The sequence below is a fragment of the Limanda limanda genome, chromosome 21, assembly GCF_963576545.1.
Source record: "Limanda limanda chromosome 21, fLimLim1.1, whole genome shotgun sequence".
Lineage (NCBI taxonomy): Eukaryota > Metazoa > Chordata > Actinopteri > Pleuronectiformes > Pleuronectidae > Limanda > Limanda limanda.
Window position 1 is genome coordinate 16,154,941 of NC_083656.1, and position 27,969 is coordinate 16,182,909.

The 27,969-nt window shown below is 41.3% G+C and overlaps 2 protein-coding genes across 2 annotated transcripts; one reads left to right on the forward strand and one right to left on the reverse strand.

The window, feature by feature from the left end:
- Positions 1–9,650: 9,650 nt before the first annotated feature.
- Positions 9,651–15,807, reverse strand: LOC133027664 (5'(3')-deoxyribonucleotidase, mitochondrial-like). The gene is made up of 5 exons (XM_061094736.1): positions 14,959–15,807; positions 13,980–14,080; positions 10,827–10,887; positions 10,602–10,716; positions 9,651–9,850 (listed from the first exon to the last, which is right to left on the reverse strand). Exons 1-5 carry the CDS (start codon positions 15,229–15,231, stop codon positions 9,711–9,713), a joined length of 690 nt encoding a protein of 229 aa, XP_060950719.1. The 5' UTR covers positions 15,232–15,807; the 3' UTR covers positions 9,651–9,710.
- Positions 15,808–17,420: 1,613 nt separating this feature from the next.
- On the forward strand, positions 17,421–27,967 carry cops3 (COP9 signalosome subunit 3). Its single transcript, XM_061095198.1, has 12 exons — positions 17,421–17,581; positions 18,554–18,683; positions 19,967–20,079; positions 20,920–20,969; positions 21,765–21,857; positions 22,380–22,559; positions 22,652–22,792; positions 23,505–23,678; positions 24,401–24,487; positions 25,381–25,494; positions 26,287–26,367; positions 27,117–27,967. The coding sequence occupies exons 1-12, from the start codon at positions 17,527–17,529 to the stop codon at positions 27,168–27,170; spliced, it is 1,272 nt and encodes a 423-aa protein (XP_060951181.1). The 5' UTR covers positions 17,421–17,526; the 3' UTR covers positions 27,171–27,967.
- Positions 27,968–27,969: the final 2 nt, after the last annotated feature.

The following is a 27,969-nucleotide window of genomic DNA, read 5'->3' on the forward strand; positions in this document are numbered from 1 at the left end:
GAGACCAGTCATCATTCACTGAACCTGAATTTTGCAAGCTACCCAATATTTAGCTTCTTAGTCATACATCAAACTGCACAGGTGAACAAAGAAGGGGAGGAGCCTGATGTCCCTGCTTTGGATCCTCATATGTTTCTGCATTTACCTCATGAATAGTTCTGTGCTGCTGCTGTTGTGGTAATGTAATATTACATCATGCATCGCCTGACGTTGTTATTCCTTTGTTTTATGGTTTCTGTTAAGTTGTAACACTGATGAATGCTCAGAAAATGTATTCAACTGTTGTGACATTGTTTTGGTGTCAAGTGTGAGGTTGTTTCTCTGAGCATTTTACAAGAAGGCTGCAACCAGGAAGACCACAGGTCAAGGTTTTTTCCCAATCGTGTTATGAGGACACCGTGACCTTGACCTTCGATCTTTGACCATCAAAATCTGTTCATCCGTGAGTCCAAGTTAATGTTTGTAAAAAATTTGAAGAAATTCCCTGAAAGCGCTCTGAGGTATCACATTCACAAGAATATGACGTATGGATTGACCGACAACCCAAAAACATAATCCCTCTGGCCACTGCCTGCACGAAGGCATAAAAAGACATTGATCATTTACTCATATGCTTCTCTTCATAAACTTCCTACACTTCAAACCGGGTGAAAGCAGGTTTCCCACTGGCTGATGACATCACACAGCGTCAGTCTGTGTCTACAACACCAGGGGAATGGATGGAATGCTATTTAAGGAATCACATGGCGAGTATGGGGAGTTACATGTTGGCAGCGACGCTTGGCATCACACTGTGAGCCTTCCTCTGCGCTCCGGCCGCAATCTGTTCAGCAAAGACGTCAGTGTGTGAAGTTTCTTGGCAAAGAAGTATGTGATGACAATCAAGGATGCTCATACACACCTAGGAACACACACATACGGAAGAACCTTTATAGTGAAATAAGCTATTTTTGTAATATTGTATCTCTTTTTTTATATACCTGTTTCTTCTAATTTTACTTTTGTGAGCCAATCTGTGCAGTGACCTGTTACCAATCTTTTCTCTTCTCAGACCACACACACATATGCACAACAAAATCTAAATGTGCACTGTGTCGTTTGCGTCATCTTGTGTTTCCACAGCTCGTGTGCTCCGAGACTCCTCTGCATCTAAGCCCAATGCATAATTTATCCTCTTGTCTTCAGTGGAAAACCTTGCCGCCTGGAAGGTATCTCTTGGAAAACGACCACATGATGGAAACAAACTTAACCCAGTGCTATAAAAAAATTCACCAAGATCCGTTGAGTCATGGATACACCATACAGCTTGTGATGGGAATACCAAACCTCAGGTCAATAATTTTAAGTGCAGACATATATACTGTGTGTATACAAAATTTGCACAGCTATCAACTATAGCCACCATGTTTTTGACTTAAGGACAATTAAAGAAATCAGATTCTCTAACAACCTTATTACCACCATTAAAATCTGTGAGCATAATGTTATCTTAGTCACATTCTATATTGTATCAGACAACACATAAAATACACTAAATGTCCTTGAATATATTTAAATATATATAATTCAATGGGCCAATGTTAAGCCTTTTGCTCATCTAAAAAAATGTCTCTAGAGATTCAAACTAAAGTTTATTTGTATTGTTTTTTTAATGTAACAATTATATAACTGATTATTTGTTGGGTATGTAAAAGCCATCAATTCCATTGAATAATCCAGGGAGGCTGGGCAAGTTTTTTTGTCCACGTCAGTAGCCTGGGTGTTATTTTGAAAAGCTAATATTCATCCTGTAGCATGTGATGGAAAAGCATGTGAAGGAGCACATTCGGTTGAGCAATCTTTGACAAGAGGTTAAGGACTTCATGTGAAATTGTCCGTTCTTTGTCCTGCGCAAACGCATTGAGACGGTGGAAAAACACAATCTCATGTTGTTTGGTGTGTCATGTGTCATATTTAGATTATTGTGTTACCACAGATGACGCCAAATACCCAAACCTAATAAACTATTCAAATGGTATAAATGAACATGTGTGACGTGTGAAGCCCTAATGTGAAAATTTTCCACCTTGGCCCCCTAAGCCTGGAAATGAACCAGCTCTACCGAGATCTCTGCGGCCATCAGCAGCAATATGTGCTCATGTGTGAACTGTGAAGATGGATTGCAGAGGTGGTCTGGCTGCACCGCTGTGGAAATGTACCTAATTTCCTTTTCATTAACACACACACACACACACACAGTACATGAAGGCAAGTATAAACTACCGCACAAGCTGACGGTACACAAAGGAAATTAAACATAACTAATAACACGCTGCACACAACTTACCAAACTCAGCCGCGAGCGTGCAGTTTCTTTTTTTAATTGACATTTTACGTCAAACCAAATCACAACTGAGCTGTGAGAAACTTCTCCTGTTATACCGTAATATTAAATTCAATTTCTGGCTCACATACCAATCCATTTTCCTTGTTCTTATCAATTTGTATCCTTCTTTTCCGCAGAAATCATTAAGCCCTTCTTGGAAGCCAATTAGATTTCCAGGAACCTTTGGTATAACAGGACTTATTCACAGTCAGTGATTAAGTGTGTGGCGGTTTGTAGAGTTTCGTTCTTTATGAACAAAAAACTGATTGAAGGGCTTCACATGCAAATTTATGTTTTAAAAAAATGTGTTAATGGATTCTTAACATATAGCTCTTCACAGAACAACAGCAAACTCGTTGCCCCCCCACAGACCTGAAACTACTGCATTGTTATGTTATCTTTGTTTCAGCTCAGCCCCAGTAAATGAAGGCTTGATTAATTTAATTGCTTTTCCTTGCCTGACACACTTGTCTTCAACCCGCCTCGTATAAATCTTCTTTGTGGTTTCTAACATTACTCAGGATTCCTCGAGTGTTAATCGAATATGGCATTTTTTTCATTGAGGAAGGGACTCATTCACCCAAATGATGCGTAACAGGCCCTGGTCATACCTCTTATTAACATGTGTCTATTCTGCTGGAAATAAAAGGAGACATATTACGCTCGTATTCAGGTTCATAATTCTGATTTGGATTTGTACTTGAAAAGGTTTACACACTCTAATGTTGACCAAAAAAATCCCTTTCCTCATACTGTTCATTGCTGCAGCTCCTCTTTCAGGCTCTGTCAGCAAGCGGTCGCGAGCATCTACGTCATTGTTTCAAAACATCTCCACTTCCGCCCGTCCAGATTACAATGCTGTCCTGAAATTCTATAACTAAAGACTATACTTGACGGATTCTTAAATCAAACACAATCCGAGCACACACACAAACACACACACACACACACACAGAGTTTCCACTACAGCCCACTACTGCACAATGATCAGCGCCAGTGCTTCAGGATCAGAGCAGAAGCTGCAGTGGGTTTTTACCGAGCTGGAGTTTCTGTTTCTTCTTCCATTTGCTCTCACTTTAACTACTAAACACTCATCACATGTTATCAGGACCTGATCAAGACATGAAGTTTACTTAGTGCTTGCTTGATTCGCTCCAAAGTTTATGAGGCTGCATTTAAACATAATGAAAAATTATATTTTACGGCTCAGTACAACACAAGACGTGACACTTACAGTCAGGACTCAGAGTTAATGTGACCGGAGCAACACGCAGACATAATGCGACACCATTGATTAATAAGTAAATACTTCATCATAAAATTGTCGTCTAAATCATAACCATCCCAATAAAAAGCGGAACAACTGAACTGGAATTGGTTCATTTTTGGAACTTCAAACTTAGTTCAAATTTTTGAACGTTAACCATTATTTTTAAGTGTGAACTGGCCCAACACTGGTGTAGCCTTAAGCGTGTCGAAATAAAAAGACCAATTTGGACCATGTGAATCAAAACAGAACAAATCAATATTTTGTCACTGTCCTGCTGAGTGCGGGTGCCACTTTTCACTAATTACTTCCAGTGTTTGACTTCCGGCAACAACACCAGCTCAACGAAACACAGTGTCCTGTTCTTTCAGCCACACATAGGTAATGAGTAGACTAATGCACACACACAAACACACACACACACACACACACACACACAGACACACACACACACACACACACACACACACACACACAGGAAGATGACAATAAGCCACACCAACAGATAGCATGCTGCCCGACATTGACTCACTCAATCTAGTGCTATAGCCAAAACATGGTATCTCTCTGCTGACTCATATATTACATATTAGTAAAATCTGCGATATTTCGCAGTTACAAACACGAGGGTGATCGTTTGCACGTGCGCACACACACACACACACACACACACACACACACACACACACACACACACAGAGAACACATTGGGCAGCACATGCAGTTTCTCTTAAGGATCTACAAAACTGGAAAATCAGTGGAAAATACCACTAGTTACATAGTTAATGTAGAAATATATTAGCTGATCTGTGGGTTCTGTGTTCAAGACCTTCTCTGGCATTGGATTAATGATGATTATTGATGATTATTGATATTAGCTGGTCGTAATCACAAGGGAATGAAAGCACTTGTGGGCAGTAGAAGCCAAGTCTTGTTTCCACATGCAGATGATCCTCATGTGGATCTGCAGCAGATTTTTTTCTCAGACAAGAGAGCGAACCGAACACACAGAGAGGACAACAGACTGCTCGGCCTCAGTTATTGCACTGTTTTTTTCCGTCATCACATCCGACATCCCCGTATGTTCTGTGGAAGATTCCATGGTCTGTCACAGCCTGATTATTAACATCCCCTGTCTCCAGTTTAGGGGACATCTAGTACATTTCATCTCCACAGCACAAACACAAACTGTTTATGTTCTTATTGTGTTTCGGTACCAGTAAACTCCCATAGCCCCGACCCTCCCGTAAAAGAAATTCATTCCATGTCCCATTTTTAGTGGTCTGGTGGGATTTCCTCAGGACTCTGACGCACTTGCTCAGTAACCTCAGCACAATGCAGAGCAGACAATGCAAGGCTGTCTGTCCACTGCACAGACTTCTGATAAGGGCTCCTCCTGATAAGAAGCATGTTGTCTTTTTATTGTGCTCCTTTCTTGAATAAACAGTAGATTGAGTTTATGTTTCGAGGACTGTGTATCCAGGTTGCACTTTGCTGAGAGCACCGCATGTTTGCCAAAAAGTCCCAAATTAGTTTTTGGATATTTGATCCACATTTGCTATTTTACAAATGGGCTACTTTAGGCTCACTGTGTCACTGTGTGATGGGAATCAACTTTCTAACTGGCACACAAAAACAAGATCAAATGTGGCCCCACACACATACACACACAAACACACACTTTTTCTTTTATCTTGATATTATATATATATATATATGTGTGTGCGTTTTAACTTTTCTATGTATTTTAAAAACTGTTTATAAAAACAATGAAAGTGTTATCACATAAGCATGTCTGTTACTGTCCCTATTTCCTACCTAAGATGGAATACTGATCAGTTTTCCTGCTTCCTTCACTATTTGAGTGATGATTGCTTGCTTTTTGAATTCTAATGTTTCACTAATGACTGGAATTAAACGTGAGGCACAGTATATGTCTGATGACGGCAGAGGAAGCCCACACTCGTTTTGAGATCCATCAGGTTTTGTCTGCCATGAACATTTCAGATTACAGACACTTTCATCCACACTGTGCTGAAAAAGAATCGGGTCACGACATGCATGAAGACGGTCACCTTAAATTCCAGAATTGTGTGTTGTTAACACAAAATTCTGCCACAATGCAATACTCAGAGGAAATGGAAGAAGTGAAGGTGGAAGTACTTCCTTGGTCTATTCGATTTGGCGTGTAAATCATGGAGAATACAAACACAGTAAAAGAAAAAGGTGTTCAGTTTATAGGGTTGAATGCGTGTGCAATCGGTGTTCAAATTGGTTCGTCATCCGCATGAAGGCCTTGATGGCCTCGGCCAGACAAAGAAATTTACGTCAGGCTGACCCACATGGCCCTGTGCATCGATGACCTTAATATTCTGCTTCCCTTTATATAGAACACATCAGTTCTGTCAGCTCAACTGAGCAGCACAAAAGACCTGAGGTGCCTGCTGAGGTGAAGGTATTGAGGCGTGTTTGAAAAGCCGGAGGAAGCAGAGCGCCGACCTGAAGGAACCAGAGAATCAATGCTGTGGGAGGCAGACACAAGATTGTCTTTATATTCTCCCCCCTTCCACTGGACATCTTGTTCCTGTTGACAAACCACTGCGGAGAATGATTGCACACAGTTGTTGGTTTAGTATCCGCTGTGGACATGTTGAGTCAGAGAGTTACGCAGAGGTTTACATGCAGAACCCCACCTCTTTTAAACTTTCTTCAAATCAATTCAAATCAATTTTATTTGTGTAGCGCCAAATCGCATAGAAGGTGAAGAGCTTAACCATTATACAGAAACCCAAGAGTTCCCATAATGAGCAGCACTTTGGCAAATGTGGAGAGGGAAAAACTCCCTCATTTTTTTTTAAGAAAAAAAAAAAAGCTGGATAACCTAGTGGCATTAAGGAAAGCAGGACATCTTAGACGAAGGAGTCACTTCTCAAAAGGACTGAACTTCATCTGGCCCTTGGACTTAATGAGACTCCTCGGGGATCCAGCTCCTTCAAATCCAAGCGCACATCCTCTTTCGTCATGCGCAGTACTGCAGCCGGTTGTGAATGAACACAACCAGGACCGCCAGGCCAGAGTACACTTTGTGACATGTCCACTTGCGGTGTCTTTCACTTACGTAAATCCCATACTTACTGCCGGACAATGACTGTGGACTATAATGGCATCCGTTCTTGATGGTGAATCATGACCGTGGTGGCTGCTGACCATGGACTATGATTGCAGCAGGACTTGCACTTCTGTCCTGGGAGAGGGATCCCTCACATGTGGCTCTCTTTGAGGTTTCTACGTTCTTTTTACCCTGTTAAAAGTTGTTTTTTTGTTTTTCTTTACTCTTGTTGGGGGTTAAGGGCAGAGGATGTCACACCTTGTTAAAGCCCTATGAGACAAATTGTGATTTGTGAATAGGGGCTACACAAACAAAATTTGATTGATTGATAAGCTATGCCCTCTCCCCGGGCTTCTTAACTTGGGGAGGGGTTCTTCATCTTAATTTTGAGAACTCCTTATTATATAAATCATCACCGCTGCTGCCCAAATGATTACCAGCACCACAAACTTGAGACATTTATTGACAAAAGTGGATGACGTACAACTGACACAAGTGCAGCGTTTGCTTTTTTTTGTATGCTGTCGAGTAGCTTCAGTAAGAACAAAGCCAAGTTTTGAACTTATGATGAACTTATAGAAAATAAGTATATTTTCAAAGAATCAGGATTTTTTTTCTCTCCTCTGCATACATGTGATGAATTATATGCGAGTTATTCTTTAACATTTCTCCTACACTTCTCCGCAAGGCAGAGGAAGATGCTTAACAAATGCCATAATTTACTCCCGTGTAGGCTCTTGATGTAATTCTTATGTTATTCTCAGAAGTGTGATAGATATGGAGGCAGGTTTTCATTCTCTTACTGAGTTTGATTAGAAATTACACTGTATTTGGAGCGAACTACAGGAATCGCTAACGAAAACGCAACGATTCAAGGGTGCGAGTAGGTCGATCCACCGAACCAGCAGAGTCCTGGTGTGATAGAATATGAACCGAGGGTCGAGTCACATTTAGCTCTTTTCCCAAACTCCTGAAACGTTGAACCACAAGGGTGGAGGAACTTTCCAAACTTGTGTCGAAAGCAGTTTGTGACTATTAGCAACGTGAATAGAAATGACGACATGCCATGGTCCAGGTATTCTTTACTTGTTTGAACGTGGTGAAACAAGTTACAAACAACAAGAGAAGAGGCACAAAGAACATCGAACATCAATATCACCACCGTTCTGTTCTTAAAAAAACACAATTGCAGCCAAATCCCGACTAGTCTGCCAGAAATACATTTTTGCACCTCAGAAGAGTTTGAAAGCATTTTGTGGTAAAAAATAATGTGGATACTTTTTGGTTGAAATGCATTTTAAATTCACAAAAGACATGAAAAAATTAACACAAACATATCTTATTGTGTTTTGAGGACACTGTGGTTCTGTTGTAACTTCAGTGATTTAACAACAAGCATTTAACCATAAACTATTAAAATATTTGTGAAAGTAGAGCATGTAAAAGCAAAACATATCTGAAAATATATCATCCATAATTTGTCTCTTAAAAATTGTAAAACTCTAAATTACTCTTATATTCATTGTATTTCATAGACATATTTGCATCTTTTTAAAATTTCATATTTCATAATTTCACAGCACACATTTTCATTTTTTGACACAAGTGACGGTTTTGGCAACATGCATTAACATTTGTTAAATTCTGAGGGTTTGAGGACTTTGTTTCTTACCAATCTATTAAAGCTGCTTTCAGACATGCACTGAACTTGGAAAGACCAAGAGAGCTTTTGTCACGAAGACCTGCAAGTGTACTGTAAACAAAGGCCCTCTACACATCTGATAACATGTGGTTTTTGTGATCCGTTCACAAGTGGACAGCTCTGAACGCGTGCATTCACTACTGGTATTTACATGTCTGGAGATCGGTGTTGATATCTAACTGTGGGTACAAACAAACCGACAAGACGAGAAAATAAACGTTCGATTCATGAGACTGCAGCTGGTTAGAGGACGCCATCTGAGCAGGAGGTCCTTCATGTGTGGCTCAGGCGTTCGTGTTCACACTGTTAAAAGAATGTGGACACGTGTGGCCCAGAACACCCCCGAATGTGGCCTGGCGTGATCGGATCGCTATCTGATCTGAGTGCGTTCACACCTGTAATTGGTAAATAGCATGTGTGTAAGGGACCAAAAACATGTGATCTCAGCAGCGGGATTTACACGTCATGTCCTGTTTCCTGCATGAATCTCCTGCAGTGCTCTTCTGGAGATAGTCAGGACCCCACTATGTGGACATTCAATCCGGAGTTCACAATCTGAAAACAGCTTAATAAAGAACCGTGGATCTTTTGTGGAAAAAGCACCAGAATACAGCACCGAGAAGACAAACATGTCAAATAATAGGCTTTTAAAACACTAACAGTGGAAGTCCAGGTCACGTTCCTATGTTCATGTATCGTGTGTAAATATTAGCGTGTAGTGGAGTGTCCTGTTGTTGTGAGCCAATCGTGGTCGACTGACTGAATGTAACACAGTGCTGAGAAATGCTGATAAGCCTTTTTGTGACCGACAGATAAAAACACTAGTGTGGCTAAAAAAAAAGAAAAAAATAACCTGTTTGACTTCGAACAGAAATGTCAATAGAAAGATCCATAAAAAAAACCATAACAATAGCAAACAGGTGGCAGCTGACAGGAAGTTCAATCTGCTCTGTCAGACTTCCCATGAAGCCACACTGTCCCCATGTTCGTTTGTTTTGTTGTGACATGTTGCATCAGAGGTGGAAACGTGGTTGTCGACATGCTTTACACAGTCTCACAGTGCCCCCTTGTGGAGCTTCAAGTGAATGTCATCTCCCAACTTGTCCTTGAGTTTACCTTATTTATCAGAGTTTCTGCAAGACCAGGACCTCTCCCAGCGACACCCACTGGTATGGTAATGATGTTGTGGCGGTGGTGTCGACCCCCCCCCCCCCCCAGAAACTGACGAGGAAGCCAGGCCGCTGTGGCTCTTGGGTGCAAGCGTCCCTCACTGCCTCTTGCTGTCCAGGATGGACCTCCAGTCGTCCGACCAGGACAGGAGGCGTCTCTGGGAGGGGCTGAGGGACTGATGCTTGTTGTGGCAGGCGGTGAACAGGATGTGCTGCCACGTCGGTTTGGACTCCACGCCTGCTCGGGACACAACCACAGCTGTTTCAGATGACCCAGCAGAACCCGACTGACTCTCCAAACACGCTGTCTCATAAACTGCAAGTTGATTAAAGTAATTTCCAGGAATATGTACATTTTCATTTTGACCTTGTTACATCACTGTCTATCTTAAGTCCAGTTTTGTCCCTCTCTGGAAAAACGATTGTGCGATGGTTATAGGCAGCTGTGGCTCAGGAGGTAGAGTGGATCGATCATTAGCCAGAGAGTTGAACCCCGAAAGTGACGCAAATGCATCTCAATCGCCCCCCAGTGGCTGGCTGCAGTGCATGTCATGAACCCTGCTTCGTAAATGCTAGTGGATGGGACATGGACCAAACCAAAAAGGCCAATAATTTTTCTCAGGGATAGTTTTACAATAAGAAAAAGTCCATTTGTTATGTAGATGGACGTCAATATTCCAGAATAAACCAGAATAAGCGATACTTGAATTAAGACAGAGGTTTTCCAATCTTAGTAGCAATAGTAGGAATTCATGTTGACATAAGTCCTAATCAGACTATGCTCTGTTTGTAACATATGTAAATAGATTATGAAAAGAATATTTTACAGGCAACTCATGTAAACATCATAATCAAACGTCTTTTTCAGAATAAGGTCAATAATCCGCAAATTGGTGTCACTGACTAGAGTAAACATTAATTAACGTCTGTTTTTTGTGGAAAGGTAAACACTTCACGTGCACACACGTTATCTTGCACTCAGTCCTTACCAAGAATATCATGCTTGTCGTCTATGAGGATGTCTCCGCTGATTAATGTCTTGTCCCTGGTCAAGATGACCTGCTCCAGAAAGTCATAGCCCAAATGCTTCTCTACCCAAGCATACTGGAGACACACACACACACACAGCAGATTAGATCTCATTAGAAAAAAGCAGCAGAGTAATTATTTCCAAAGGGCACAGAATAGATATTGTTGATTGGCAGAAGGCCTACCTTCTCAAATGGGCAGTGTTTGTAATGCTTTATAGGGCTGGTGCAAATAAAGACATCTGTGCTGCAGAGAGAAAGAGACAAAACAACCAGAGGGAGAGAATTAATTTAGAAATCAATGCTACATTCTCACCACGGATGCCTAGGAGCCACACAGGATATTCATAACTGGAATGGATAACTATAACAGGCACCAGGCAGTGGTAGAGAGGGAGAAAACAAAGGAGTAAACACATGAGAAGGCACCATCGGACAGATTTCCCTGATGTGGAAACAGATTCATTCAGGCAATGTGGCGAAGGGAAGCCGATCACTTATTTCCAGTGGGAGAGGAAACGCAAACATAGACTTTCATAAACTTGGTGGCTATTTTTAGATGTTATTCCACTGTGTTGTGTGTTTTACAGTATGCTGCCGGAAAAAGGCAATAGCGGCCTCCTTCTGTTGACGGAGATTACTTATGAATTAAAACTCATCAAAAAGTCGATGCTGATTACATGTTGCTTTCATCAACACGTGTGGCTGCTTCTACATGGAATCACAGTCTTTACGAAGAGTTGAACTGATGCGAGGTTCTGAAAGTTCTGCAGTGCAGCTTCTAATATCCATCTTAAAACCTGAGTGAGGCTGATGTTTCTCTGTATCACTGTTGTCATGATGAAGGTTGCTTGAAAACAGCAACAGGCCAGTTGTGGCCTGAACTACAAAGTGAGTTTATCATACCCAGGATATGTCTCTGTTGTCTGGCTTTACTTAGCCTATCATCAAGCATCCTGAATAGGAGTTATCATTTGTATGTTAATTTTAAGTTATCTCTATGGTTGCGATCATAAAGTCAAAATAAGATTTATTCCTAAGCACTTTTTCTTGCAGGAGAGGCCGTAAGGACTTCAAAAAGAATTTAAACAAGAAAAGACAAAATTAAACAACTTTATTTATAACAGCAGATACACAAAGAAAAAAGTATTGCCAAACTGTGCCGTAGGCCTACAACTCCAGAAGGTTTCCTCCCGACTTGACAGATTTGACATAGAAGAAATCAGCAGCTCAGGTGATCATGTGATGATTCACGTCAGCTCTGAATTGTATCAGGAAGTCAAAACAACTATTCTGTCTTTATATTTACGTGGGTCTGCCCAGGTGCAACTACGATGTAATGTCCCCTTAAATGTAGCTGCTGCTGTGAATTGTGGGACCACATTCTGTGTTTCCTATGGTTAAGGAGATAAGTTAGGAAGCGTAGAAGCTCCTTTCCTGATTATTAAGAGGATTCAAACATCTCTTACTATGCGGTAATCTTTGTTGATGATCTTTTTTTCCCCTCACTTTACAGTCAAATCGTCTGTGCCTGTCAGGATCAGTAGACTGATTTCCAAGTTATCTGATTGGTCAGGAGTTGGGGCATTATCAGGTTTTGAACCAACATAACCTGCTCCGTAAGTGGTTCAGCATGTGTTACCATGGTGATTTACAGTGTTAAGACGGTGACAGCAAATCCTCCTTCGAAGCACATGAACTCTCCATCGCAGAGCTACTCTCGGTCTTTGAAATATGAATGCAATGAGGCTCCACACTGGTCCTGCCTAAGTAAAAATGTGCATCATCATGTGTAATCAAAAACAAATAAAGTACATGTTAGACTGGAACCACATGGTGTCATTGCCATTGTCTAGAACTCATCCAATTCTTGTTATTGGCTCCAGAAACAAAACCAGTCAAATACTGCCATCTACTGGGGACTTGTCTACTTACATTAGAGCTTTTGCCAGACATCCTGGCCTCTGTTTTGATTATAATTTGGGTTTTGAGCAGCATGTCACTAAACTTGTACTGCAACAGTCCTTTTCCTTGCTTTAACCATTATCAAATCTGTAGAGCAGCTTCGGGCAGCACAGATCTCAGCTGCCAGGCTTTTAACCAGAGTAAACAGGGTATAACACATCACCCTGGCTTTAGTGTTTTTACGCTGACTTCTAGTACATTTCAGAATAGATTTTTGGTACTTTTAATGACTTACAAAGCACTTAATTGTCTGACTCCTCAATATATTGCAGATCTCAAACTTTGAGATCCTCAGACAAGCGGCCTTTTTAAATGTCACATATGTGTGTGTATGCTGTATAGACATGTTTTGAGTTTTAGGAACTGTTGAGGATGTATGGGCAGTAGTGAAATAGAGATAAAAGAAAGATAGATGGATCATACCGTACCTGCCAAGACTGATTCATTCAACTTTTTTTGGCCTTTTTATACATTTTTTATATTAATATAACACAATTAAATCTACATTTATTGCACATAAAGGTATTGAGCTTTGTGAGGTAATGCAGTTTCAGCTGCAGTGCATGCTATGAGTTATGCAAACCACTAGATGTCACTGTGTTTTCCTGTTTGAAGCCCCAGAACTTTTAATCTTTGTTTGTGCACAAATAGAAATTAAAGGCCAACCCCCCCAAAAAAATGTCTAAAGGCTCAGTCGGCCCCAAACTAAAATTACAAGAAAAAGCTATTAAGTAATAAAATCACTCTAGTAAAATTATATGTGGCACTGCTCCTCATACTTCTATTATTGATTAACTACACACACCACCAGTTGATAAGCATCGGCCCCCTTTAGCTAACAAACACTAATCCGGGATGGTGAGACAGCTAGTCTGACACAAATTCAACTCTTGCAGGTTAACAAATAAAACTTTGTCCTTGACCTTTCGAGAGTTAAACCCTCGTGGCAACAGTGGGAAATAAATACACCCTTCAGCAGCTCTGAGAAGAAGACAGCAGGTTGAGGCCCCTCAACGGACTCCGATAAGACGAGGACTCTTATTTTGTTACGCCGGCAATGGGACTCGGGGTCGATGACTTCGGCTCACAACCTCGCATTTCTCTCAGTTCGCCCAGTGCATGTTGTTTCCAATGCTTACAGGCGTTTACATAGAATGGTGCATCACTATACTTTGAATTTCAACTAGCTTTGCCTCAAGTGACCAAATGGCTGCCTTAAAGTCGTCATATATTCAATGCTGTTCCACTAGGCTGCCTATGGACCCCACACTACGTTCAATTTGCACGAAAGCGGTGTGTGAGCTAGACTCGGCTTGCGCCTACTACTGACTGTGGTGTAAGAGGGCAGGAGTTCCATCGTAGTAACCAACTTACTTATCCATCCTGGCCATCTCCTTGACAGCTTCCACTCCTCCCGGCAAAGGCTCCAGCTCTATGAAGAAGTCTTTGGACTCCCAGATGCTGATGGCTTTTTCCTGAAGTCAAAGCACACACACAGGCATACAGCTTATCATTGAGCAGTTCGCAACTGATGAGGTGCATGTATGTGAATCTGACCAAAAGGAGGACTGTCTAAAAGTTATGTTTTGCGAGGTCAGATTTATTTTCCAATGTCAGCTGGGATGGGCTCCAGAGACGTGAAAACACCAAACATGTTTTCTTTTTCCTGAGGCTTCTGCCTGACGTGTTGGTGTTTGTGTAGGTGAGAGAGACGGCCGAGGGGCAGGAGAGGATGGGGGACGTCTCTGAGTGGTAGATGATGTGGTGGTTTAGAGGTTTAGTCTCACTATAGATTTGAAAATTATGCTTTGCAGATTCACTGGTAGTGGGGGATCACCCACCTTTGAAGAGAGTATTAGCCTTTACAATAAATCTCATGATGTAGAAACGTCCCAAACGGTTGGCCCTGCAGGGTCCAAGACCTTTGGAGCCATGTTCCACCAGTTATTTAGATTTCATTTTGGTAATACATATGATATTAAAACCAGCATTTATGTATTTCATCAGAGAATAGTCATATTATTTAATAGTTTAAAGCTTTAAAGTGATACTTAAGTGCAGTATCACTTAAAACAAAATCAACTAAACATGAAATTGTGCTTGAGTTGATCAACACAGGAAAACAATGCTTTGATTGTTTAGGCCAAACTAGTCAGACTGATCCATACAGGCCAATAAACATAATGTTTTGACTGGGGAAGCAGTACTCATGTTGATTACTATAAAACGTAATCTTGCAAACCTGCCAATAAGAACACACTGCCTCTCGATGGGATGAATCGTTTTGTTTCTTTACTTCTGGCAGCACTGAACTGGTTTACCACTTGAAGAGGCCTCGCCAGGGGCTACTTACACACAGGTCGCTCCTCAGCTGGCCGTACTGCGTGGACACCCAGAACCCCCTCCTGTCCTCCAGGGTGATGTGGGGCTCGTCCGGGTACCTCGCCCGGTACTTCTTCAGGAACCCGCCCTCGAAGTCCGCCAGCACCCCGTCCATGTCGACCAGGACCCGCAGTCGCTTGCCTGCCACGGAGGAGGTCGACATTTTCCCGCAGATCCTCCTCACGGGGTCAGGGAGCAAAGTCTTCCCTCTCCCGAGGAGGCGTGTTGTGGCGGAGAGCAGCATGATCTGGCTCTAGAAGCTAGCTCCGGTGAAACCGTGGATAAAGTCCCCGTGGGAGTCGAGAAGTTTCCCCAAATAAAACACTGCGAGTCGCTTCTGACGTTCCTCTGAACGTGTTGTTATTCGTGTCCCCTTGGAGTTGTGTGGAGGGGCTCTCTTAACTTTATTGTCATCACAACCCTCCTAACGGAAGGTTAGCTAACTTTAGCTAACGGGCTAGCAGCACCGCAGCGGACGGGACAGACGTGTCCGCGGTGAGCGGATAGTTTGTCGGTGACAGTGATCTGACCCGGCGGCCGCCTCTCCACCACCCGGTGCCTGGGAGTGGGGGTGTGGGGGGGCCGGAAGGAGAGGACACCGCAGTGCAGGGACCGGAGAAGCTCCGCAGCAGAGGACACACTGTACAGATCCGCACTGCAGAGATATTTCACAGCAGCGAGATGCCTCACTCCCAGTGAAGTGTCCTTCCGTGTCGAGGCTTCGAAGCGTGTGTCCAGGCTTGTGTTGATGACGTATGTGTTGACGTTCAAAGCATACAATGTATACATGAAGCCTATATCAGAGCCTCGCCGTACCACGTGACTGAGTCCGGAAATGGTTCGCGGGTTTGGCGTGCGAATCGAAATATAAGGGGCAGCGAAACGCAATGGACCCCGCCCCCCCCCTCACATTTTGTTGACTTGGGACTTTATTGCGCGTTTGTTTGCGAAAAAAAAGACACTGTGGACAAGTTGTAATTTTTAAGTCAAAATGAATAAAATGTTGTCCATATTTTACGTGTTACATGTTGTCCCTAGTAACACAAGCACAGTCACATCACAACCCTCTGCCCAATTTGTTTCCACTTTCCCTTTTGACCCCGCACTTGTATGATAACGACACCATATTAATTAGTTCATGATTTATGTTTTGGCGTCACAAGCATCATTCATTCATTTAATCAATTCAAAGCTTCAAACACCAAAGCCATGGTGTCATTATTATCACTCTGCCTGTTCATTTAAAATGTATCATTGCATTTTACAATTGTATTTATATATAAATGAAAGATATTTGAAAATGTGCCAGAATAAACGTATTTCTATTTCAGTATTGTTGATGATTGTTATTATTATTATCTGCATTTATTGTGGTTATTCACCATAACACTCCAAAAGCTTCAGTAGCCTTATATATCCTTATCATTACTATTTGGGTAGCAAATGACCACTGGAGAAGAGGTTCTCAGTTCAAGGTGTTTAATTCATGCAAAAAGACCAGATTCATGTGAATATAGAACTGAATATTGCATACATGAATACATACATCTGTACTATTTTTACAACATAGTAGTTCTCAGTTCATAACTTTGATCCGATGGGATTGTTCCCTCCACTCATGTCATTTAGCTTTAAGCTTCTGATGTGTTCACATTATTATTATTATAAGTCATAGTGGAGGTAGTGGTATACACACTTATAAGTAGGCGAAGGCATTTACTCTTTGAATACTACTATACAAATAACAAGAATGTGGGTTTAAACCATATATGTGTGTGTGTGCGTGCATATCTATCTATACTCATGATGTCCAATTTTGGTTCAATAACATAAATGTGAGGACAGATCAACTTTGTGAGGACATTTTGGCTGATCCTCAGGGGTTGGGGTGAGAATTATGTTTAGGTTAGGGTAAGGGGCTAGAGATTGCATTATGCCCGAGTGTCCTCACAACTTTAGAGGGACACGTGTGTTTGTTTGTGTCCATACATATAATATATATTATTGTATGTGAGTGTATAATTAGACAATAACATAATAACAATTGATGTATTTCATCTGCATCAATAAATAAAAATCTACAAATAAACAGTTACAGTTAAGATTAATAACTATTACCTTATTGTTTACTGCATCTTGTGTTTAGATTTATAACAAACTTTGCTGGCTGGTTATAATCAGTGGACGTGGACAAATCAAGTAGAACTCTTTACATTTAATAACATGTGAGTTCATCTAACCCTGTATATATTTTACCCTTATTTGCCCCATCTATTCCCTCGACACGTGAAATAAACACCAGATATTAAAACTCTTCTAACAACAGGGGGAACATCGTCAGTGATTCGTGTCGCTGGCCCTTTAACAATCCAACGGGCGGTTGGTAAATCTCGTTTCAATTCGCTCCGGCGCTCACGATCTCGCGATACCTTCTCCTCAGTGGCGGCTGTGTGGCCCCCTGTCTCAGTCCGGACGGAGCCGTTTCTGACGTTTGAATGAAATACAGTGCGAATTACCTCCACTTTGGACCCGGGAAATAATGGCTTCAGCCTTGGAGCAGTTTGTGAACAACGTGCGGCAGCTCTCTGCTCAAGGTAGGCGCGCTGAACCCATTCAAGTGGGCAAGGTTTAGCTAGGTAGCTAGCATATGCTATCCAGTGCCTTGCCGATAGCTCGCAGCCAAACTGGCCAGTGCCCCTTTTTTCTGCTTTATCATGTAAACACACCGCGAATGAGACTTTCTCCGGCGACGAGAGTTGCGCAAAGTGTCCCCGGAAGATTCGTTAGGACTCGGTGACACCGGGGATGGCCGCGAACTTGGTGGCTCATACGACAAAATGTCAAAATCATACTTTTTGTTTTTGATCTAGAAAATAATTTCTGGTGACTGCCTACCGGTAGTCCCGCCCCCGGCCCCACGCGATTGGCTGCCAGACTGAATTTGCGAATATCATTGGTTTAAAGTCATCTGTCAATCCCACTGGTATTACCTCTGTTGCAAGGCCTTGACAGGACACTTGACCGGCCGATGTATATATAAATACACGACGGTCATGAGAATTGAATTCGTCATTCTGTTCTCTGCACTATAGAATAGCTTCTGTGAACACTTAGACACGAACAATGCAATGTGAACAGTTATTTCATCCCATTAAAAACAATACAGACAAAACCGTTGCACACTTGACACAAGTATTTACCTGTTTACCTTTGTGGATTTTTGACAAGTTTACTTCATTATTTACAATTGCTGCGATAGCTTTTTTAAATATAATTTATAACCTACGTAACCCATTGCAGTTTTATACTCATGCATGTGACACTTGTGTTCTTCATGTAATAATGACCTTGTGCTGTTGACACTTACTGATGTTAAATCCAACTGCTCATAATCGGTGCCCACCTAAAAATAGTGATGATTGATATATAATCTGCATCCAGCGTTGCAACATAATGTAATTGGAAACAATGATCTAAAGAACATCCAAGAAGTTTCCAAGTGTTTTAAATGTTCTCTCTTTTTTTGTTGTCATTCCATCTTTGTCTTCCACCTTCACCCCCCCTAGGCCAGATGACTCAGCTGTGTGAGTTGATCAACAAAAGCGGGGAGCTGCTGGCCAAAAATCTGTCCCACCTGGACACGGTGCTGGGGGCCTTGGACATCCAGGAGCACTCCCTAGGCGTGCTGGCTGTGCTGTAAGTACCCTGCTACCACACCGAAGCCCCTTTTTACACTGGTTAGAAGAAAACACCTGCTAACATCAGGCCTTTGTTTGCAATGGGAATGGATTCAATCTGCTTTAACCCCTGGGTCAAATGACACATAAGTGATGCAAACGTAACACTCGGGTGAACACGCTGATTTGGCGAGACGATGTGCGCTTTGGGGAGCATGAAACACCGGGGGTTGGTGGGCAAAAAGGTAAATCCACGTCTTGTTGCTGGGTTTAAAAGAGGTATAACTTTGTCCAGGTTTGCCGCCATTACTGCAGGTAGCCCAGGTCAATAATTCTGTCTCCAGGGAAGTTTGCTGCTGTGGATGCCTGAAACACCCCTGCCTTCATTATGCTCCTTACTTCCGTCTATTTTTGTCTTAACTTGGCCAAGACATCGTCGTATTCTTGTGCCTGTTGAAGGTCATTTTGCACTGTTTGGATGAAGAACAGGGCAGAAGCCGTAGGGCTAGATAGAAAGATAGTTTAAGATTAAGATACATTTATTTGTCCCAAACACATGCACAGACATGCACAAGCACACTCATGCAAGGAGGGAAATTTAACCTCTGCTTTTAACCCATCTGGTGCAGGACACACAGAGCAGTGGGCAGCCATGTACGGCGCCCGGGGAGCAGATGTTGGGGGAGTAAGGTGCCTTGCTCAGGGGCACTAGACAGGTTAGGGAGAATCCTCTTGGATTTTTGGACAGATCAATCCAGGTTCGTTTTTTTGTTGTTTCTCCGTGGAGTCGAACCAGAGACGAAGCAGAGACCTTTTCTGCCCATAGTCAAAGTTTCTGGCACTAGAGACACAATTCTACTCAGATATTTGTTATGTGGCAAAATAACAGAGAGGGGCGGTTATAACTTGACAGACAAATTTAATTCTAGAAATATGTATTCTCGAAACAATATTAAATGTATGTCCATATCCATGTGATGGGGGATTTTGTAGATGGAATAAGCAAAAATCTCAGACAAAGAATGAACTATTAACGCCCTAGATCCGTTCTCATCTCCCCCAAACCTGACTACCTCAAGTTTTTGACAAATATCTTTCCATAATATTAACTTTTTTTCCCTTATGGAAAAACCTGACATGTCTTTGTATACTACATGTAAATCAGTAAACAAAAGGTCCCAATGATGTATTTTCATTGGCATCCCACGTGCAGAAGTATTCTTGTAACCAGTGAAGCTTTCAGCCCTGTATCAAGGTCTCTTTGTTTTACCCTGTGGTTTTTCTTCTCCTGTTTTGTTCCAGATTTGTGAAGTTCTCCATGCCAAACATCCCTGACTTTGAGACCCTCTTCTCCCAAGTCCAGCTCTTCATCAGTACCTGCAATGGGGAGCACATTAGATATGCAACAGACACTTGTAAGTCCCGACTATCCAAACTTCTAGTAGTAGTCAGCCCAATTGTGCCATGTTTTAAGAGAATTACGCCCACTAAAGTGTACGTGCTTTCATTAGTAATGATACATTTTCATGTGCAGAATGTTTTACAACTAAAGCAAAATCTTTGTGAGTGTCAACTAAAAAATAAGAACACATTGTGTTGTCCTATGGAATCTGTGAAATATAAGGGACCGATCACACAGACGTGTTGCAAGAAATTGATGACAACAAAATGATTGTTTTTCTATAGTACGTTATCCAAGTTTTAGGACACTTGTAAAAAGTCAAATATTTTCAACTTGCAGTCCTAATCAATGTCACAGTTGTCCCAGGCGAACAAAAGGTTAATATTAGCAGTCCTAATGAGGAACTGCATAATTCAAGGTCATCCCATGATTCATACAGTCATTTGCCAACACATCCAGTCCCAGACATGTAGGTATCTATTATGCCACTGTCTCTTCAGTAAGATCGTTATACTGTTTCCTTGTTTCCAGTAAGTCATCAACATCTCTGCTTTGTATGGCCCTTCCCCCTCCTCATCCAAAAATAGAGCAAAGCCAAGAGCTTGATGTCTGCTTAAATCCTTTTTTCCCCACGCTATTTATATTTGTTCAAAAACTACCTCCTATCTCAGCTATTTCCTTAATATTAGATTCAGTCTTAGAAACAAAGGAAGAATTTTATAACGTCATGTTATGTATGAACTCCATTGTCAAAGGACATGTCTACATCAAAGTGTAGATAGAGTATGTCCTTATCACATGTGACCAGTGCATGATACTCAATCATTTGGTTTCCCTCTGTTTCTTTTCATAGTTGCTGGTCTCTGCCACCAGTTGACAAACGCCCTTGTAGAGCGCAAACAGGTAAGACTGAAAATTCTGACTCGGGTGAGGGTGGAATGTCCAACTAGATATTAAAAAAGAGGTTTGGTTTCAAAATACATTTTCAAATCCATATTAACTGGCGTAGATGTTTGACAATCATGTGTGGAGATATAGAGGATGGTTTCATTTGCTCATTCTTTGTCTTTAAGACTGACCATTCTACATGCAGGAAAATGTATTTTCTAATGTAGCCTCCTCTTGATAAATGATGTAGCTTCTCCTGCTGTTATGCCTTCGCACAACCGATTTGTTTTCATTCATGACGCACAGCAGCCTTTGCAGTCGTGCTACAGTTACTAATGAGGACCAAACTGTTTGAATATCATTTAAAAATACATTACTGGTTTATTTATTTTAGTTAAGACTTTTTTGGCATCAAAGTGTGACAATTTTGTAATAAAAAATAGAATTGGGTCAAATCAGAAAATGTAACTATGTATGTATACAGTTAAAACTTGTATGTAAAATGTTTTCTTGACAACGTAGCCTGGGAATGGGTGAAAAATATCGAATGAAATGTTCAGTGTACCCTGCTGCAAAAGCAATTTACCACCTGGTAGAAAAATGGTTCAATTTATGTCCTATTTTTCAACACTGTCCAATAAGCCGAGGCCCCATCACCACAGCTTCAAAGAGGCACATGTTTTCCTTCTTCGAGCTCTAAATATTTAAAAGCATTTTAAAGTGCGGTACAGTCACAGACCACTTAGTGTGTTTTGATGTGTCATGCAACTGTAGCTGACCAAATACTTTTTTCCTCTCCTTCTCTGACAGCCATTGAGGGGTGTCGTCATCCTTAAACAGGCAATAGACAAAATGCAGATGAACACAAACCAACTTACCTCAGTTCATGCAGACCTGTGTCAGGTGAGTCAGCGCCCCCTGCAGCATCATCACCATGGCTGTAGTCCTAAAGGCCTTGTCATGCAACAAGGGGCTGGTTCATATCTATACACATTTGAAGACAGCATATCACATGACTACTCCCGTACATCCGGAATAATCGTGCCAGTGTAAACAGGAAGGCATACACGTCTCCCTGGACACAGGAATTGTCGCAGATTGCTCGATAATACATTGTCTTCTAGAATTTAAGTGCAAAGTAGCTTTTAGCAAAGACATCAGGGTCTTGTATATGATAATTCATGTTCCATTCTACACTGGTAGCTGTTGGTTTTCTTCCAGAAGGGGTAATTTGATTGGAGCCTGATTAATCAGTGAAGAAATTTAAGTCTTTAAGTTCTTTCCTGTTTTTTTCAATAACTTCCTCCTCCCAGGTGCACACTATTTTAGAATGCCGTGTTGTGTTAAATTATCCAAAGACAAGCTCAGTCGCAGTATGTCCACTGTGAACTGTCAGTCACCCTTCATATCCCTGTCTCCCTGCAGCTGTGCTTGTTAGCAAAGTGCTTCAAGCCTGCCCTGCCCTTCTTGGAGCTGGACATGATGGACATCTGTAAGGAGAATGGAGCCTATGACGCAAAGCACTTTTTATGCTACTACTACTATGGTGGCATGATTTACACGGGCCTCAAAAACTTTGAAAGAGCACTGTATTTTTATGAACAGGTACTTATTTTTTAACCAATCTGGATTTGTCATTTGTACCCACCTGTGTTGCCTATGTTGTTTTGATCACGTTTAGCATTTTCCCTCGTCAGGCAATAACCACTCCAGCCATGGCAGTGAGCCACATCATGTTGGAAGCCTATAAGAAATACATCCTGGTGTCACTCATTCTCCACGGCAAAGTGCAACAGCTGCCCAAATACACCTCACAAATAGTAGGGAGGTTCATCAAGGTAAGTCTGCATGGCACTGGTGAAAAGAACACAACTAGTATGAATAGAGGAGTGCTTAAAAATCTGAAATATCACATTGACATTAGTGTTCAAACCCTTTGCTATCACACTTGAAACGTAGGCTTATGTCAACGATTAAGATCTCAAAGATTAAGATAACAATTTAAGTTTAATTTTTTTTATATATTTGCTAAAATATCTCAGTGTGTGGTATTGCTAGTATATTGGAGTATTTTAGGTGTTAATTGCTAGATGGTGGTTATGGTTTGTGTCCAGACATCTCTGTTTTAACTCCTTAATGTTACTTTAATGGTACAGACCCACAAGTACCCAAAAGGTTGTGTCATTGTGTACAGCCTTTATCCAGATTTCATGTATACAGTCAAATCAAGCACCTTTTTTTTCAATTTGTTAAATTAAACTGTTTATGTCGTAACTATTCATAGTTATTACAAAGAACGTAAAGGCAGAGGTACTGTTCATGGAATAAAGTAACAACAGTAACTCAATGCTGGCAGCTAATGATCATGGGAAAGGCACCTTTTTTAGCTCCAAGGCTTGTGGATTGTCCACACATTAGCTCATAACTAGGGGGACTTCACTCATTCAGTTACCATTGATATTGTTAAAGCCACTTAATTTCTATTCATGATCTTATCATTTATTTTTCTCTTAATGTGTTTCCTTTCTTACTTTTCTTCTCGTCCATCAGCCCCTGAGCAACGCATACCATGAGTTAGCTCAGGTTTACACCACCAACAACCCGGCTGAGCTGCGCAACGTGGTCAACAAACACAGCGAGACCTTCACACGAGACAGCAACACAGGCCTGGTCAAACAGTGCCTCTCCTCCCTCTACAAGAAGAACATTCAGCGGCTAACAAAGGTAAGTGTATGTTGTGTGTGACTCTGCGTGCGCCTGCCTTACAGTTATAAGAGCACGTGCTCCTCTACCTCTATATCAACACACACCACATATTTCACATAATGAGGCTGCAGTTACCCTACTGTATGCTGGTGGGATGATTTGACCTGGATTTACTCTATTATTCAATACAAGACAGCAAAACCAAATTCCACATGTAGTCCGTCTTTTCTACTCACAAAATATGAAAAAAATTGAATTCTCATGTAACTGCTGATGACCTAGTTCCTATCTTAATTTTTTTTAATTTGAATCTGGAAGAACCTCAATTCTCAAGCTCAGTCGAAGTGTGTCCACTGTGAACTGTCAGTGTCCCTTCATATCCCTGTCTCCCCGCAGATGTGCTTGTTCTAAACACCTTGACATATACATTCATACAAATGTACCTGAGTTAGCTGAGAGGCCAATTTTTATCGGCAGTCCCTTTGCTAGATGTTGAATATAAATGTTACTAAGCAAAATATTGCTAATCCTCATCCTTAAAATGTACTCTCATGATGATATTTTACCAAATCTACAGTGTGTTGATTAAACAAGGCTCTTAGCAAAATTCCTAATCAATTAGTCTTTTTGTCTGCTTGTCAGCGTCAATGTTAAACATCCAACCAACTGTGACTTGACTTTCCATTGTTATTTGGTTTAAATCTGTCTCTGTCTCTGTCTTTTTATTGTTTCTCACGCAGACTTTCCTGACACTGTCTTTGCAAGACATGGCGAGTCGAGTGCAGCTGTCGGGCCCCCAGGAAGCAGAGAAATACGTCTTACACATGGTGAGTTGGTCCAGAGCCACAGCCGCAGGTCATCAGAATGCATGTTGTATAAAATATAATCAACTGATATCTCACAGTCCTACTTTATACATTAAATTATATTAACATATACTTTAAGTTTTCGGGGGGTATATTGTGGCTGCATGCTCCAATGGCAGCATAGAACACGCAGGATGAACTGAAAGGAGATGTTCTAGTCTTCTTATTGCATCACCGGTTTGTCCCACCCAACGCACAGCAACAGAGCTATGGACGAAAATGCTCTCCGGTTGATTCAAAACGTTGAAATAGACTTCTTTTTAACTAGTGTTCAGTTAGCTGTCCAGTTAAGTACTGAAATTCAAATTTTAAAAAAAAACAGTCTGTCACTGAAGCGCAATGAATAAGAGAGGAGCCACACGGTTGAGCCGCTGTTGCTCGGGGGTAGAAGGACACACTTGTCAGCAGCATTTGGACGAGCCTTCGAGGGACAGCTTTGTCGTGTCTCTGTAATGTAATTGGTCTACAAAGGATGCAGCCCCCCCGAATTGAGACACAGAGACTCTGAGTCCCCCATCCAGACTAGACCTGGAGATATTGAATTTGCTGTAGTATTTGATCGTAAACCCATAATCCACCAGGACGACCCCAACACAGTTACTTTTTCATTAAACTGATCAGCTTTATATTATATAAAAAAATAGACTCTTCAATCATAGTCACAGCTTTTGTTTGTGTTGGATGACTCAACAGAATCAGCTGTTCACTATGTTGTATTGTATATCATATCTATTTTATGTCTTGACACAGCATCTAACCCTAACCCTTTGATCAGTTTAGTATTGATCAATACAACTTGTGTTTTTGATTTGTGTTGTTTTTTCCTCATGTCCCTTCTTTGTGTCTCTTTGCAGATTGAAGATGGTGAGATCTATGCTAGCATTAACCAAAAGGATGGTATGGTTTGCTTCCACGACAACCCTGAAAAATACAACAACCCAGCAATGCTTCACAAAATTGACCAAGAGGTGAAGAAGCCCATCTCTATTTTCACTACAAACTCTTGTCAAAATCATACGTACGAGTCCCTTAAGGCCAATATATGCTACTCCGTTTTAACGGAGACGGACACTTGGGATTTTTCTAACTATCCGTCGGCATGTCAGAGAGCCTAGGGATACCCCTTGGCTGTGATTGGTCCGCTAACGACATCATTTCCGAACAACATAATTTTCGTTGTCGTTTCAGTCCCCATATCACAATACCGCCACTTTAAAACCCAAACACAACTACGATTCTAATATGGACAACAACAGAATGTAGCGTGAGGGAAAGCGGGGATATTGAGAAGTTGCCACAACGCCACTTGGGGAGTTTCACCTCCAGGAAATATTAATATATGTTAAGTGCAACAGCACAGGTTTGTGAAATCACAGGGGCAAGAGACGTGTTTAAACTAATAGAAAATCACTTTAATATAAATCAAATACATGTAACCAAAAACACAATGACCAACACACAAAAACACTAGTTAACACATTCAACTTTATGTCGACCAGCTGTGACCCAAATGCGCTTTCTTTGCAAACGCCGCCGTCGCTCTCCCGTCCATACCCTCCGACGTTCACCATCGTGAAGCTGTACCTGGCATCGCATGTTGCCCTCAGGACAATGGAGTGAGGACCTTTTATAATTAAAGAAGTCACTCCCGGCATGAGGTGGTGCCTTGATGCTGACATGCTTCCCGTCGAGGCTGCCAACGCAGTTTGGGAAGTTCCAGTAACTTTAGTAATAAGCCGTTTCCTTTTTTCGTCTTTCAGATGTTGAAATGTATAGAGCTGGATGAGAAGCTAAAGTCTATGGATCAAGAAATCACAGTAAACCCACAATTTGTGCAGAAGGTGAGTTGATGTTAAACAGCATCTAATATCTACTTTGAACTTGTATGGGAAGGCCCCTGACGTTTTCCTTGTGAATGTCATGATGTGCGTTCTTTCTCTGGGAAATGTACATTCAGTCAGTTTATGGGACAAAGATAAATCCATATATGGTAGAATGGTAGCTTAGCAAGAGTGGAATGAAATTAATGAAAGTGTAAGAACTAGATTGGCATTATCTTCATTCAAGAGAGTGGTCTTTCAGTTTAAGAGCCGACTTGCACTCACATACCTGACCTGTGCTTAATATTTGTCAGCTTATGCTCAAACTGTGCTTGCACTCAGATATTTTGTCACTTGGACATATTTCCTGCATTCCAGCTCTTTCTCTTCGCACTCATATTGCATCCGTGCATGCTTGAAAGGTCTGCTCTTGGGGAATTTTAACACTTGTTGCACAGATTTAAAATATTAAATAAACATGAAACGGTAAGTCCTGCTCTCAAACTGAAAACCCTGCACTTGAATAAAGAACAGAAAACATATGATCATGGACTAATGTACCACTATTGGGTTTTCACAGCGAAAGCATCCAGATCATTTGTTCATAGAGCTGCTTCCTGGAAAAGTCGCTTGGTTGGTTCCAAGAGATAAATGAGACAGCTGTTGTTCAAGGAACTGTAGCACAAACCTGTTTGCTCTTAGTTGTTGGGTTTGTTTTCTGCACTGATGACAGAGTTTTGACACGTGTCACACTTCTTTTTTTTCTCTAGAGTATGGGATCAGCGGAGGACGATGTTGGTAGCAAAACATCAAGTTACTCCTGAGGGGCCTTGGACAGGGACAGAACGCTGCAGCTGCCCAACACGTTCTTCCCAGGATGAGTTGGATTTTTTTTAAAGAGGAAAAACAAACATTCTATTGCATAAGGACGTTGGTCAAGGATAATCTAAGTGTGTGGAATGATGATAAATTTGGTTATTCTTTCTTCACAGTGTCTTAAGGATAACAAAAAAGGTCCTTACAGAAAAGGAAAAAAAGATTACAATTTTTGTCAGTGTTTTATTTATCAATGTTCAGGATGGAGCGCCACTGCTACATTAACAGAAACCACAATAATAAAAACTGGACTTTTTGTTCCAACATATGTGTGAATAATCTCACTGTTTGTTTTGGTTCTGCTGCATGATGGCTGTAACTCAAGAGCATTACGTAAGAGGTAAACACCTCTATGGCTGACGAGTAATGAATCGGATATACTCAACATTTGTAAAGACTGCAAACAATCGTTTCCCTCACTCCTTTGGTAAGAATGTAGATATCATCCATAGTCAAATCTGTACACATGTACATGCCCTTGACCAAAATTGGCACAACGCAGGAGTCGTTCACAATCTGGTGCACTGTTTTGCTGTTTTGTTTTTTTCCTTCCTTTTTCTCTTTTCGTTTGTTTTTTAGGTGGGATCCACTAGAGGTCGCTAGAGCATTGTACAGAAACCCGTTTTGACAGCTTGTTATTTACAGGAGACGTGAAGTCAGCAGATGAAACCAAACTGTCATGTCATTTGGGAGCTTGAGCTTTTGCGATTGTGGATCTGTTAATAATAAATTGTTTACGAATATAGT

Excerpts from the sequence above, each read along its gene's own strand:
- cops3 (XM_061095198.1), top strand. The coding sequence starts at position 17,527 with ATGGCTTCAGCCTTGGAGCAGTTTGTGAACAACGTGCGGCAGCTCTCT. Across the intron at positions 20,080-20,919 it reads TAGATATGCAACAGACACTT|TTGCTGGTCTCTGCCACCAG; the intron begins GTAAGTCCCGAC and ends TTCTTTTCATAG. Across the intron at positions 24,488-25,380 it reads AGAAATACGTCTTACACATG|ATTGAAGATGGTGAGATCTA; the intron begins GTGAGTTGGTCC and ends GTCTCTTTGCAG.
- LOC133027664 (XM_061094736.1), bottom strand. The coding sequence starts at position 15,231 with ATGCTGCTCTCCGCCACAACACGCCTCCTCGGGAGAGGGAAGACTTTG. Across the intron at positions 10,888-13,979 it reads GAGATGGCCAGGATGGATAA|CACAGATGTCTTTATTTGCA; the intron begins GTAAGTTGGTTA and ends TTCTCTCTGCAG. Across the intron at positions 9,851-10,601 it reads CGACAAGCATGATATTCTTG|GCGTGGAGTCCAAACCGACG; the intron begins GTAAGGACTGAG and ends TGTCCCGAGCAG.